General features: G+C 32.7%; 1 protein-coding gene across 4 annotated transcripts; it reads left to right on the top strand.

The window, feature by feature from the left end:
* Window positions 1–8,675: 8,675 nt before the first annotated feature.
* Window positions 8,676–14,655, top strand: LOC136235159 (uncharacterized). 4 transcript variants are annotated; one of them, XM_066024707.1, is made up of 7 exons: window positions 8,676–8,978; window positions 10,395–10,438; window positions 10,525–10,939; window positions 12,961–12,995; window positions 13,077–13,258; window positions 13,352–14,019; window positions 14,140–14,655. In XM_066024707.1, the coding sequence occupies exons 3-6, from the start codon at window positions 10,606–10,608 to the stop codon at window positions 13,998–14,000; spliced, it is 1,200 nt and encodes a 399-aa protein (XP_065880779.1). In that variant the 5' UTR covers window positions 8,676–8,978; window positions 10,395–10,438; window positions 10,525–10,605; the 3' UTR covers window positions 14,001–14,019; window positions 14,140–14,655. The 4 variants fall into 4 exon arrangements, with proteins under 4 accessions (XP_065880779.1, XP_065880776.1, XP_065880778.1 ...); XM_066024704.1 differs by having other exon boundaries at window positions 8,679–8,978; window positions 13,077–14,019; XM_066024706.1 differs by lacking the exon at window positions 8,676–8,978 and adding an exon at window positions 9,341–9,422 and having other exon boundaries at window positions 13,077–14,019.
* Window positions 14,656–14,894: the final 239 nt, after the last annotated feature.

The raw sequence follows: 14,894 nt of genomic DNA, 5'->3' as shown, positions 1-14,894 counted from the left end.
TGAGCAGCGCATGAGAAATAGAAGTAGAAGGACTGTCATGGTTAGTTGGAAGCCCCATTCGAAGGGCTGGATCAAGGTGAATAGTGATGGCGCTTGTAAGGGTGCCCCGGGTCCGGTGGCTGCAGGGGGCATTGCTCGGAATGACAATGGAGTTTGGGTAGGAGGGTTCGCTGTTAACTTAGGTATTTTCAGTGTTGTGCTTGCGGAGCTATAGGGTCTGTACTTCGGGTTGAAGTTTGCTTGGGATAGACATTTCCGTAGAGTTGTATTCGAAATGGACTCGCTTGTGGTTGTGGATTTGGTGAAGAATGGTAAGGATCATAGGCATAGGCTCTTTTGGCTGATTGTTGAGTGTCAAAGATTGTTAAGACAGGATTGGGAAGAGGTTAGGTTGATTCATGTTCTCCGCGAAGGTAACCGTGTCGCGGACTGGTTGGCGAATTACGCAGGAAGTTTACCCCTGGGTCTTCACGAGTGTGAGGTGCCCCCTGCAGGCATCCTGGATATCTTATTTTCTGATATTTGTGGTACTTGTCTTCCTAGGATGACTAGTATCACTTAGCTTGTTTTTTGTTGTGCTCCGGGTTTCTTCCCCTCCATTAAGATAAAAAAAAGAAAATAAGAAAGGAACTTAGAATGATAATAATGATATAACATAATTTATAATTGAAATAAACTTCATTGTAAGTATAATGTTTCAATACCTCTTTAATTATTTTCTTTAATATGTCTCCAACTTCAATGAGTCACTATTGTGTAAAACTTTATATCTATTCATACCAAAATGCATAAAAAAAATACAATGCATATCAGTTAGATAAGCCAAATTTAAAAAAAAAAAATGAATGCACTTCACCAGGTTCTGAATTTGAAAAGTTAATCTTTTTTTTCTTCCAAGATTTGAAAAGTTAATCTAACTTCAATTAAACCTAACAATTGAGTTCATATAAAGTCGAAAATCTAAATTTTAATTAGAGTTGACAATCGAAACGATTACACCTAGCAACATATACTAAAAAAGAATGCAAATATACAAAATCTTTATTGTAGTCATTTAAAAAAAAGGACAAATAAAAAAGAAAACTTAGATAATATAGTGAGAGATATGAAACCTGGGTAACGACATAAAGGAAATTTCATCTGTCAAGAATAGAACTATAACAACTATTGTTAAACATAATTGAGAACAAAATAACTACTATATATGAAAAAAAATCGAATAATTACCTTCAGAAACATAAAGATTTTCTATAATTTTTGACATCTTTGCGTTTTCCGATTTTAGTTGTCGTCGCATCTTCTATTTCTATCGAATTTATTTATTTGGAGATATCAAAGTTTAAATTCTCCAAATTCTTGAAGAAAATGTTATTAAATAATTTATCAATGGAAACCGCTTCTAAATAGATCTGAATCTATTAATGAAGTAAGAACAAAATTATAAGACTGTATTATTTAAACTAAGAACAAAATTATAAAACTATATTATAAGAGTATGAATAGGGATGGCAACGGGTATTCTACCTGCGGGTACCCGGCACTACCCGATCCTAATGGGACTACCCGTACCCTGTATAAAAAGGTATGGGACGGGTATGGGATCAAAACCATTACCCGTTAGGGTAATGGGACGGGTATGGGAAGACCCCCCAGAGTACCCGGTACCCGTTACCCGTCTTAAATTTTTTATATATTAAAAAATATTATTGTGTTTTGGATGTAAGATGTGAGATTTGAATACTAAACTTTTGTTCTTTAACCATTAAGTGATACCACTAAATTATTTTATTTTTATTGATTAAGGTTCAATTTGTTCAATTTTTAAATCGATGATTTATTAAATTTATACTTTGTTAAATTTCTAATATTTTTTATTTTATTTATTGATTCTTAACGGGTAAGGGTACCCACGGGTACCCGTGAATTAAATGGGAAGGGTATGGGATGCAAAACATATACCCGTTAGGGTAATGAGAATGGTACAGGTAATTAAAAAATAAAAGGGTAAGGGTTTGGGATTGGCACTATCCGCGGGTACCCTACCCGTTGCCATCCCTAAGTATGAAAAACAAAACTAATACATTAAACAAAACTAATACATCATTAAAATTAAAGGTTGCGTGGCCAATGACTATAATGGTGGAATACTATATATCATGCTTTATATATAGGGTTATTTGTGACTTTTGGATTTCCTTGACTTTGTGTTTTTTCATCTTTTTTATAACTTTTAATTTCTTTTATTACTTTAATTAATGGACTAGTAATTTTATTATTAATATATATAAATGACTTTTCAATTTATCTTCTTTTATTATTAGTTAATTAAATCTTTTTAATTTTGATTTTTTACTACGTTGACAACTCATCAAAAAGGCTTCTAAAACGCTTCTCTTCATTTCTCCCTGCTTCCATTATTTTATATATATATATATATATTAAAGAGAAGAATGTTGAGCACAAGAAACTAGAAATTTCTAGTTTCTATATAAAATTGGGTGGAATTGAAAACTATTCATCGACACTGTAGTATTCAAGGCCTGCTTAAAATTATTCACGTATATTTTAACGAGATGAATTATATTTTATGTCTGACTGTATTTCCTATATACTACTTTTTAGTGGCTGAACCAAAAATTTATATTTGGTAGAGCTAATTTTAACCATGCGGTTAGGTGTATTTTGTTAAATTCAAACCCATTAGGACTGGCAATTTTTTTTAGCCTTCATCGTATTAAAACATCGTCATTTTGATGTGGTGACTAAGTGCCCAACTTGAAAAGAGTAAACATATTTAATTTTCTATAAGTTCAATACTAGTTTCTAAAAAATTATAACATTTTTACATTTTTTTTATTTTTAGTTTTAAATTTTTTATATTTTTCATAAATTAAAGTTTAATTTAGAAATTATGTTATTTGAGTCACAAAAATAAGAAATTGATTTTTTAATGGATTTGGATTCTCTCCGTTTCAACTAGAACAGGAGAGATCCTGTTCAAGAAATCCAAACCCTTACTTGAAAATGAAGGGCCATGATTGAAAGATGGTAAAAAAAGTTTTATATTACTTTGTTGTTACTGAATTTTTTTACCGTGATTATTATACTTTTGTTTATTCTCTATCCTTTCTCCTTTTCTTATCATTTCTCCTATTTTCTTCAAAAAAAAAAAATCATTTCTCTTGTACTTTTTCTCAATTGATGTATACAACTTAATGTCCAGGATTTATGCATAAATGAGGGTTGAAGAAAAATTCAGAAAAAAGAACACAGCCAAGTTAAATTGAACAAAAACCTTAGTAGTCGTGATTCTCAAATTCAAAACTCATCCCTTTTCTCTAATTCTTAAAGAACAAATTGAAATTAAGAATATACAAGGGCTGAATCCAGTTAAATTGAAAAGTTAACAGTAATATGTGCTAAATCTCACAATTCTACAACAAAAAAGCTTTCCTCGTATTTTTCTTTTGGGATTTGGATTGCATATAAACATAAAGACATCACAATCATCGAGTTGAGTCGAATGTTGTGAATCTGATAAAAGAATAATGCTAGTGAAGACGATAAGATGGTGGCCATCGCCAATGTGTCATCAAGAAATTTGATACAGAATAAACGTGCGTGGAAAATGGGAAGATGGATGCAGAGAAAATAAGATTTTAGATCATAAAAATATTTTTTTTAATCCTTACCCTTGAAAATAAACTAAGGGCCAAGATATAGTTAATGGGATCCCTTCTTTTTAGCTAAAAGAGGAGAGGATCCTAATCATTTTTTAATGGTAAAAACATAATAAAAATGAGTTCAAAATTGTTATGAAAATAAAGAGTCTGAATTAATAATGATAACACAATTCTATAATTATTAAAACATAAAGGGAAAAGTAAAAAAATAAACCTTGTGGTTACACCTATTTTCAAACAACACATATATGGTTTAAAAGTTTGTAAAATGGTAGCTTGAGGTTCATTCCGTTAGCAAACACATACCAAATTGACTAACGGTGTTAAAAGTCAAAGAAAAAAGAGTTAATTTAGTCCTCATATTTATTTATTTTATAAATTAACCCTCTTATTATCTAATTATCACAAACAAACCCTAAAATAAAAAATAAAAATTAAATACACCATCTTCTCCATCTCTATTTAATAAAAATCTAATCCAATTGATGTTTTTTTTTTATATTTGAACATTGCATATATTAATTATTGGCTCTAATACTAATGAAGGATAATCTTTAACCTCTAGGGGATGTGTAATGAGCTTGAATCTATCAATTATTATACAACGAATATATGCTTCCCTCTTGTAATGCAGATATATTAATTTTCAATTGAAGAAACGAACTGTGGCTTCATATCACCAATCTAGATGAATGCTACACCAAAAGAGCAATAATTGTAGGTTCACGAACTAAGAACACACATTGAGATGGAGGGGGTGGTGACTTGGTAGAGAGAGGAGGAGAGCAATTGCCTTTTCTAGGTTATTGGTTGTATATGCCTAATTAGGTTTAGCCTCCTTTAGTTATCTATTTATAGCTAGGCCAAACCCTAATCCCTAATGAATATTAGGTGATATAACCCGGACTAAAAATATGGATTCTCCCATGGAGCGAATACATTTACCGGATGGACCTGTTACTCGAGCACGCACAAAGAAGTTCGAAGAGGAGCTTCAAACATATGTGGTGCGAATGTTAGATATGTCGGAGTAAAATGACACAAATGAAATTCAGGAAGCTCTAACTTTTTCGTACCTCTCGGGTTACTCGGAAAGCGAACACATCAAAGGAACCGAAGATGGACTAAACAAAACAAGCGGTGAAATTGATTCAAAAATCACCATATGAATTTTAACCATTTGGATTTATGGGGAAAATAAAATCAATTCAATATGAATTGATTTAATTTTTCAATGGTCAAAATGACAACTTCCAAAAACAATGTGAACCTAGTTAATTCCATGAGAATTGAAATTTGTTTTCTCATTTGCATTATTGTCAATTATATGTATTGATTTTCTTTGTCTTAATGGTTGACTAAATCAATTACTTAAATGCTCTTGTATTATTATTGTATCCAAGATATGTCAAGGGCAATTCAAGTCATTGTTTGCATTTTTTTTCATCTATTTAAGGATGAGTTTTTTCATATGTAAGACAAAAGTTTGATATTAATAAAAATATTACTCTTAAGAATTTGTGAGTGGTTTCTCTTGTGTTCTTTGGGGCACTACTTTAAACAGTTCGAGATTAAATCCTTAATTGTTGGAGACTGGGATTGGATCTTTACAACCTAGTTTTGTAAGGGTTCTTTTCTATCCGACCATGATTCGTTAGCTTTCCTAGGGATCAAATCTAGTTGTTGGGTTTTTGCGGCACTGTTCCTCGTGGGTTCACATCATTAGGGATGGGCTTAATAGATTGGTGTTGGGCCAAGACCCATTTAATCCATTAATTCCTATATATTCCACTCGCACGTAATGGAGACATACTCCATTACTCCGTCTTGTTCATACTCACAAATAATTTGTGCGACCGACATTCAATCGAGAACTCAAACGTTGTATACTCGTTGGAGATATACAACCTCTCATATTACATGTGTAAATAAGAAAAAAAGTATGCTTTATTCTAGACTTCATATCACATCTACTGTAACCATTATCATCTCAACAGATTTATGTAAATCTTTTTCTATTAGACATAATTTACGTAAATTCTCAATTTTCAACTTTACATAAATCCTCTTCTGTAAGACATAATTTATGTAGAGTGACACTTAATTTATTTAAATATGTTACTTTACAAACAAAAATCTCGAACTTCATGAAAAAATTGAGGTTTACACTAACAAAATAATGTTTTAGTAACATAATTTATGTAAAGTTGTTATTTTACCAAAAAATAATTTCTAACTTTGCAAAAAAAAAAAAAAATTGAGGTTCACATAAAACCTGTCAACTTTACGGAACTCTTATACTGTTAGACATAATTTATGTAAAGTTGTTGTTTTACAAAAAAAAATCTCTAACTTCTCGAAAAATTTGAGGTTCACTTAAAACTTTTCAACTTTACATAAATCCTCTATTTATAGACAAAATATACGGAACAACAATGTTCACATGGACCTTAATGACCAAATGAATTGGGTCATTCATCTTAGATTTAGACTTATTTTTTTATAGTAGATTTACGCTTATTAAATCTAAGCCTTAGGATACTTTGAATCTCCACCTAGGATTCTAATAAGCTTAAATCTGATGGTGAATGACCAAATACTATATAGGCATTAAGGTCCATATGATCAAAATCAATATACGAAAAGTGAGACTTAATATACGTAAAGTCTTTATTTAGAAAAATGTCTAACTTCGTGAAAAAATTAAGGTTCACGTAAAACCTTTCAATTTTACGTAAATCATCTACACTTACACATAATTTACGTAATGAGACTAAATTTATGTAAAGTTATTTTATATACAAAAAATCTCTAACTTCGCGAAAGAAATTAAGCTTTATGTAAAATCTTTCAAATTTACGTAAATCGTCTACTATTAGACATACTATACGTAAAGTGAGACTTAATCTACGTAAAGTTATTATTTTACAAAAAAAAAAAATCACTAACTTCACGAGAAAATTAAGGTTTACATAAAATCTTTCAACTTCACTTAAATCCTCTTCCTTTAAACATAAGTTATGTAAAGTGAGTCTTAATTTATGAAAAGTTGTTATTTCACCAAGAAAATCTCTAACTTCACGAAAAAATAAGGTTTAGTTAAAATATTTCAACTTTACGTAAATTCTCTACTGTTAGAAATAATTTACGTAAAGTTGGTTATTTTACACACAAAAAATATTGCTAACTTCGCAAAAAAAAAAAAATTAATTTTAAGTAAATCATCTACTGTTAGACATAATTTACGTAAAGTGAGACTTAATTTATGTAAAATTGTTATTTTACCAAAAAAATCTCTAACTTCGCGAAAAATTTGAGGGTCACATAAAACTATTCAATGACGTAAATCTTTTAATGTTAGACATAATTTACATAAAGTAAGACTTAATTTACGTAAAGTTGTTATTTTACAAAAAATAAAATTTTCAACTTCACGAAAAAATTAAGATTCACTTACAAACCTTTCAACTTTATGAAAATTCTCTATTGTTAGAAATAATTGACGTAAATTGAGATTCACGTAAAACCTTTCAACTTTACGTAAATCCTTTGCTGTTAGACATAATTTACGTAAAGTGAGACTCAATTTACGTAAAATTGTTATTTTACAAAAAAAATCTCGAACTTCGCTAAAAAATTGAGATTTACTTAAAATATTTCAACTTTATGTAAATCATCTACTGTTAAATATAATTTACGTAAAATGAGATTTAATTTACATAAATTTGTTGTTTTACAAAAAAAAAAATCTCCAAATTCGTGAAAAAATTGAGGTTCACGTTAAACATTTCAACTTTACGTAAATCTTATAATGTTAGACATAATTTATGTAAAGTGAAACTTAATTTACGTAAAGTTGTTATTTTACTAAAAAAAAAACTTCACAAAAAAATTGAGGTTCACGTAAAGCCTTTCAACTTTACGTAAATCCTCTACTATTAAACATAATTTATGTAAAGTCAGACTTAATTTACCGAAAGTTTTTATTTGGAAAAACTATAAAAAAAATAAACCTTGTGGTTTGTCCAATTTGCAAAGATAATCCTTGTGTTTAAAAGTTTGCACAAGGGTATGTGCTTTTTGCATTTTATAAACTCAATCATTCATTCAAAATTTGTTGTCGTGATTATTTACCCCAAAAGAGAGTAATTTGATGCAATTAGAAACACTGACTTTGTAAATTATCCAAAATATACGGTTTAACCTTACAAATTAACTAAACCACAAGTATTATTTGGCTAAAAATTTAACTCATATATTTTTTAACTGTAAAATTCATAAAGTAAGACCCATGTTTCCAAACTGTTAAACCACGAGATCTGTCTTTGCAAATTGGTCAAACCACAAAATTTATTTTTATACATTTCCCTTTTTATTTTACAAAAAAAATCTTCTAACTTCGGGAAAAAATTGAACTTTAGGCAAAAATTTAACCTTATGTAAATCTTATATTATAGACATAATTTACATAAAGTGAGATTTAATTTGCACAAGATATTATTTTACAAAAAAAAAGTTTCTAACTTCGCGAAAAAATTAAAGTTGACGTAAAAAAATTCAACTTTACAAAAATGCTGTGATGTTAGACATAATTTACGTTAAATTAGACTAAATTTACATAAAGTCTTTATCTTATATAAATTTATGTAAAGTCTTTATTTTACATAAATACTCCTTTAATTTTAAAGTGTCTCGATAACCTTATTGATTTGTATAAAATGTCAAGTTAGCCTCTCAACTTATATAAATTTGAACTAAAAGTTTTTAGTAGTTAGATTCTGATTTCAGGTTAAACCAAACAAAAAATAAATATTCATTCCGATCATGTACCGATTCCGATTCTAATTATAATTTCGAAATTTAAAATAACTATCTTTAAAAAAAAACATAAGTGGACATCCATATAGTAATATTAATGAGTTAATTAATAAAAAAGGTGGGGAAAAAAGCAGACCATCTCACGGGGCACAATTCCCCATGTGGACTTCACTATAATTGAGTCACACATCACTCCTTCAATATTTTCTTTTCCGTCAAAGAATCGACCGTTCTCTATGCCGCCAAATTAAACGGAGCCACTTCTCACGACTCACGCCGTTATATTGCACACCGTATAAAACCTCAAATTCCTCTCTCCCTCTCTTTCTCCGGCCTTCTCCATTTGTGTTATTTTCTCATCTCCGCCGCAGTGAAGAAGAAGAAGAAGAAGAAGAAGAAGACGGTGACAGAGACGAATTCGACGAAGCTCTGTCAATCCCGCCTTCCTGGCTTCCTTAACTCTTATCTTTTGAAATGGTATTAATTTTTTGCTGCAAGTACATATCTCCTTTTGTAAACGAGTAGTTCATAAACCCTAGTTTGATTTATGGTGAGTTGGTTAGGCCATCCGAGTTGACTCAATTGTTTTTATGTAGAAAGTTTTCTTCCAGGGATTTCATTTGATTTACAGCTCTCTTTTCCCCCCTTGTGTTCATATTTGAAACCTTCCGTGTATTTTTTCATGAAAACTGAATTTCGTGGCTACCTGTCAGTAATTATTGATGCTCCCCCTCCCCTAATAAATGATTGTAGAATCCTAAGTTGCGTATTCATTCGGAATTTGACAAATTGACGCGGTTGTTGAGTAAATAGTTTTACATGTAGTTGTATACTGTTGCAATTATTAAGTGATTAATGCTCTCTTTGTTTGATTGGGGATTGGATAGCTTCTTCGTTGGATCTCTTTCAGCGATTTATCATGTATGTACTCATTATGTGCTATCCTGATCTTTATATATTGACTCAAGGGGATTTCACTTTAATGCACGCTATCTTAATTCGTTAGTGATGTGAAAGTTTATAATCCCTCCAATAAGAAGAGGTTCAAAGCACATCGTGTAAACTATAAAATGACATTTACTGGATTAAATTTAGTATCTTTTAAGCATATTTCTGGTTTCAATTAGTATCAAATGTTGTCAAAGATGACCTTTGGTGAGAGTTGTGGGTGTCGATCTTTTTGTTTGCTGTCTATCATTGTAGTCCTCATGTCATTCTGGAGTTAGGTTTTACTGTTATTCTTATGAAGCTTATGTTCTAGTTGATATAGGAAGAGAGAAGGGCTTGAGAATTATTGAGTAATTGCAACGATATGATTCATGAGATCACTGTAAACTTGCCTTTTTTGGTTTTGTTCCAGTTGATTAAGTTTTGGGTGAACAACTGGGGCATAAGGTTTATAAGTTGTGGATGACAATCTAGTTTTTCTCTGACAGCTGAGTTCATTTCTCTAGTTGAGTTTAGAGAGAGTAATTATCATAATTCATGAAATTTAGTTTAGCTTCTTGCTGTCACATTTCTTGTCCTCTTGACAATTGGAATGGTGCACAGGAAATAAATGGCAGCCCCCTTTCATTTTCTTACTTAACCAAAAGCAAGTTCAGGTGATTATACTTGCAGCGGGCTCTTTTTACCTTTTTTGGCACTCTAATAGTCATTTTTTTTACTTTGTATGAAATATCAGTTGATTTCTTGTTTGTTACTATACAAGCTACCATGCTCTTATCTTTAGAGGCAAAAACGTTTTACATTAATTAGCAAGTGGTAGATCATATGAGTAACATGCTACGGACATGTCCTAGGAGGAATTTTATGCAGATTTCTATACTAGTACATTTGCACTTGTTTGCTTATCGAACTTTTCTCAAGTATCATAATTTTCATTTGCTTCAGGAAGATATGATGATTTAAGTCTCTGCACAAAGGCATGATTTGAGGTTGGTATTTGATTGTGTTTTCTGTTTTTATTTGGCATTGACTGAATCAATAAATTCTTATAATTATGTATTTGAATTTTGAACAGGACTTCAGATATTTTTCCTTAGCTAAGTGCTCCTTGTGTTTGGTCTTTGATGTTAAGTGGCCTCTTTATTTTTGGGAGATAATGGGCTCAGCTTGCTGTGTTGCTGCAAGAAGTGAGGACCTCAATAACAGAACCACTGTTAACACTTTGAATCGGAATGCCAGATGCTCCCCAACATGGAGTTTCCGTTGGGAAAATCGAAGGCGTGTGGCTGGTGAAATTGATGATTCACCATATCAAACATCTCATGGAATCAGCAGAGATGTTAGTGTGGAGTTGAAAGGGCCATTAGGTTCTGATAGAGGAAATCTTTCAGATGAGGCAAGTCTACACGAGAGTTATGGGACACCTGTTTCTCTAAAGTCTCCAGTGCATGAACGGACGAGTGTGAATCTGATCCCTCAAGAAGCTTCAGGTAAAACATTGCTCAGTTTTATTTTGTTTACAGTTATTAATGGACATGTATATTTGGATGTTTCTCACTTCATAGCTATTAGATATCTGACATGTTTATTTCAAAAGCTTCTTTGTGGCACTGTGCCACTATAGCATGTAAATTGCTTCAGAGTGATTTATGGTTTTCCCTTGACATAAAATCTTATATCTTAGGGAAAAGTACAAAAAAAAACACAACCCCTATGGTTTGGCCGATTTGCAAACTCAGTCCCTTGTTTTAAAAGTTGACAAACGGTACCCTGTGTTTTGCATTAGCAAACATAGGCAAAAACACTAACACCCTTAATTTAGTATCTCACCTTGCCTCTCTCTGCTTTACCTCTCTCGTTCTCCACTCCTTACTCCAATCTGCAAATTCTCATCTGCAATTTTTTCTTACTGAAGGATATTGCCTGATTAAATACTGAAATTTGAAGAAATTACATTTGCAAAAGGACGAAATAAAAGATGAACTTCAACTGCAAATGTTGAAATCACAGTCTAGTCTCTAATCACTTCTGCAAATCGAACTCAGAAACTTTCGCAATCCAAAAATTCGACAATCAACACTTATCTATTTGAAACCCAAAGTTCCTTCAAAACCAAAAATTGACATAAACAAAGAACCTAATTCAGTTGGCATTTGCTAAAATGTATCGGATTCAACTCATCCGAGAGTGAAGAGTTTCCGTGATGAAGAGTAGCAACTATAGACGAAGGAGAGTGAAGAGAACAAGGTTTTGGATATGGAATTTACAGATTCAGAAACGATGAATGAATTTACAGATGATGAAGGAATTTACTGATTTGTAACTCATCGACGAGACAGTAGAAACAATGGAAGTTATAGGCGGTGAATCCGGTGTCAGAAGAAGGTCGGCGATGGTTACGAGGCAGGAGGCACGAAGAACTCCGTCGACATGACGGAGGTCGAGCAGCAGTTGGATTTTTCCAATCTGTGAGCGATTTTTTGTGACTTTTTACATGGTATTGTGAGAGAGAAGAGAGGAGAAATATGAAATCCTGAGAATATAGAGGGTGATGAGAGGAGATGATCTTTAATGGTGAGATAAAAGAGTGAATATGAGTGAGACAGATGTAGAGAGATCGAGAAAGTTGCAGGAGAGAGAAAAATGAAATTAAAAAATTAACATTAAATATTAAAACTGGAGAAGACGAAAATACCCTTGATTTTTAATGGTGTTAAGTAATTTTGCCTATGTTTGCTGACAGTGCAGAACACATGGTACCCATTTGTCAACTTTTAAATCGTGGGACTAAGTTTGCAAATTGGTCAAACCACAGATTATTTTTGTATTTTCCCTATATCTTATAAAAGATGCGTAATTGTTGCTATTCTGCATTGTGAATTTCGATGTTTACATATAGACATGAAAAGTTAACCTGAGATAATTAATCATATCTGGAGAGAAAGTTGCAAATTAATTAGTGTTGTATGTGGTTGTATCATGTCTTTCAAAATGCTACCTTTGTGACAATTAATTGTGAATTCATAGTTTTTGCCCATTGCTTAGCTGTTCTTTGGTTCTATCTGTATACAGCTATTTGTATACAAGTTTTTGTAGAGACACATGCAGATGTAAAAGAAGTTTTAGATTAATACAGCGAACATTTTTGTGAACACATTTATGATTTGCACAAATGCACATGGTCTTCATTTCTGAATGTGATTGTGTTCTTGTGGATAATTCCAAGCCTCCTTCAGATTTAGATTAAATGTTTTGTATGCAACTTGCCTTTTGTTTTTTTTTTCTTTGTAGTGTCCATCTTGGTTTCTTCTGCAGCAAATTGGCAGGTTATTCTAGTAGTTATGAGCCAGAGCTTTTTCATATAATGATACTGGTTCCTGTGTTTGCATACATGTAATTTTGTGAGCTGTTCGTTTTTGTTTTTGTATTAGAGTTCTAGGTGAAGTCCTTGGTTTTCCACTTTTTCTGTGCTTTATATGACACAATGATACTATCTACATTCTTGCTTCAGGTCTATCCATGGAAAGGAGATACCAAAATGATCAGGTAAGTTTGAACTAGTTGGAAAGAAAATGTGTTATGTGCTCTGTTCTTCCTATAAGGTCCCTTTTCTTTTGTCATTTTCAGGTAAAGAAATCAGCAGATTCCCTTGATATTGCTGAATTATCAGCTCCTAAGCTTTCAAATCCTGTACATTCATCCTTTTCAACACCAGGTGCTGATCCCTTCCCTATCTGTGGTCACCAACTTCCTCCCAGCTCAACCCCTTCAAGATGGGCGTGCCGCTCACCTGGGCATCGTCTGCTAAGGCAGGTTTCTGATAGTCGAATTCTGGGATTGAAGTCACCTAATAATTACTCTGTGTCTGAAGGAAGATCATCCTTTGTGCTGTCTACTTGCAGCCATGACTTAGCAATGGGATCGCATGGTGGGTCTTCTGATGGTTGGTCCATGCGGACATTTTCTGAGCTTGTGGCCTCTTCACAAAGAGAAAGATGGTCTTTTGACAGTGAGCACTTGGGGTACGGTTTAAGCAAAGTAAGTGGATGTAGTAGTAGGTTCTCATGTTCTCCCTCCTTAGATCTTCAAACTTGTGGGGCCTGCTCAAAGTTCTTGACGGAGAGAGCATCTCTGAATGCGCTATCAGTAGTTGCTGTGCTGGTATGCGGTCATGTGTACCATGCTGAGTGCTTAGAAACCATGACATTGGAGGTTGACAAGTATGATCCAGCTTGCCCAATATGTGTTGGAGGTGAGAAACAAGTGTCGAAAACGTGCAAAAGAGCTTTTAGGGGTGAAGCAGAATTGAAATGCAGGAGTCATAAGATTTCTAGAAGTCGTGTTGTAGACAGTTCTCTTGACAAAGATTCTGATGATTTTGACTACCATAAAAATGTGATACTAGAAGCTTCGAAGATGGAACCTAGTTCCAGTGGAGCAAGCTCCTCCAGGAAGCCATTCTTGAGACGATTTGGGTCCAAATGGAGGTCACTTTCAGAAAATGACTCTTCCAAGAAGAAAGGTTTCTGGTCAAGATATAGGAAGTATTGATCTCTTCAACTCTTACAAGGTACAAGTTCTGTAATTACTCCAGTTGTTAAGCTGTTGTGCTTAGAAGTTATCTTCTGAAAGCTAATGTTTAGCTGATAATGTACTTAAACTTTATTTGTTTATTTTGTTAAATTATCAGAAATGAGGAATGTATAACGATGATGTGAAGTCAAAGTCAAGGGGAGGCGACGGGCAATTCCACGTAGGTCTTCAACAAAGTTGAGCAGCAAAATATATATATGGCTTTCCCATTTTTGATTTACCCTTCACCTCACTCATTCAAATGATTAGGTATCCGACTGCAGTCAGTCTTGGTTGTAGGATAGACTAGTATGAAGTATGAAGCATCTGATCCAGCCAGAGGTTGGCGACGTATTTTTGGTCGATCTTGGTCTGGATTTCTAGTAATTTTGACAATTTATGTGTGGTGATTCAATTAATTGTATCTGCAAAGCAAAGGAAAAATATTTGTATATACTTGTTTGTGTCACCACAAAAATGGTCTGTCCAAATTTGGAGTTGTTAACTGCTGTTTGTGCAATTGTATCTTTAATTTGTAGTTAGCCGCTTTAAGTCAATGCTATGTATTATTGATCTTTTTGATAATTTAGATAAACTAATTAGTTGAGACTCAATTAGAGAGTTCTTACTATTATTCTTTTCAGTTTACTTATTTTTATTGAATTGATAAGATAAGGTCTAGAAACTGGTCGTAGCGAATGCTTAGCTTGAGTCCAGATCTAAACTTTTTTTGGCGTGTTGCTTTTTTTGGCGTGTTGCTTCGTTGTGAGTTGAATCAGAAGGGAGAAGCTGGCTGCCTCTCTTTGCACCAGATTCAATAGCACCGGTAAGACCTCCAGGACCAAGGAATGACAAATTTGTCTAGAAGTTAGT

Source organism: Euphorbia lathyris, chromosome 7 (assembly GCF_963576675.1).
Source record: "Euphorbia lathyris chromosome 7, ddEupLath1.1, whole genome shotgun sequence".
Classification (NCBI taxonomy): domain Eukaryota; kingdom Viridiplantae; phylum Streptophyta; class Magnoliopsida; order Malpighiales; family Euphorbiaceae; genus Euphorbia; species Euphorbia lathyris.
Note: the sequence above shows the minus strand (reverse complement) of the source record. Positions and strands in the feature narration are given on the sequence as shown.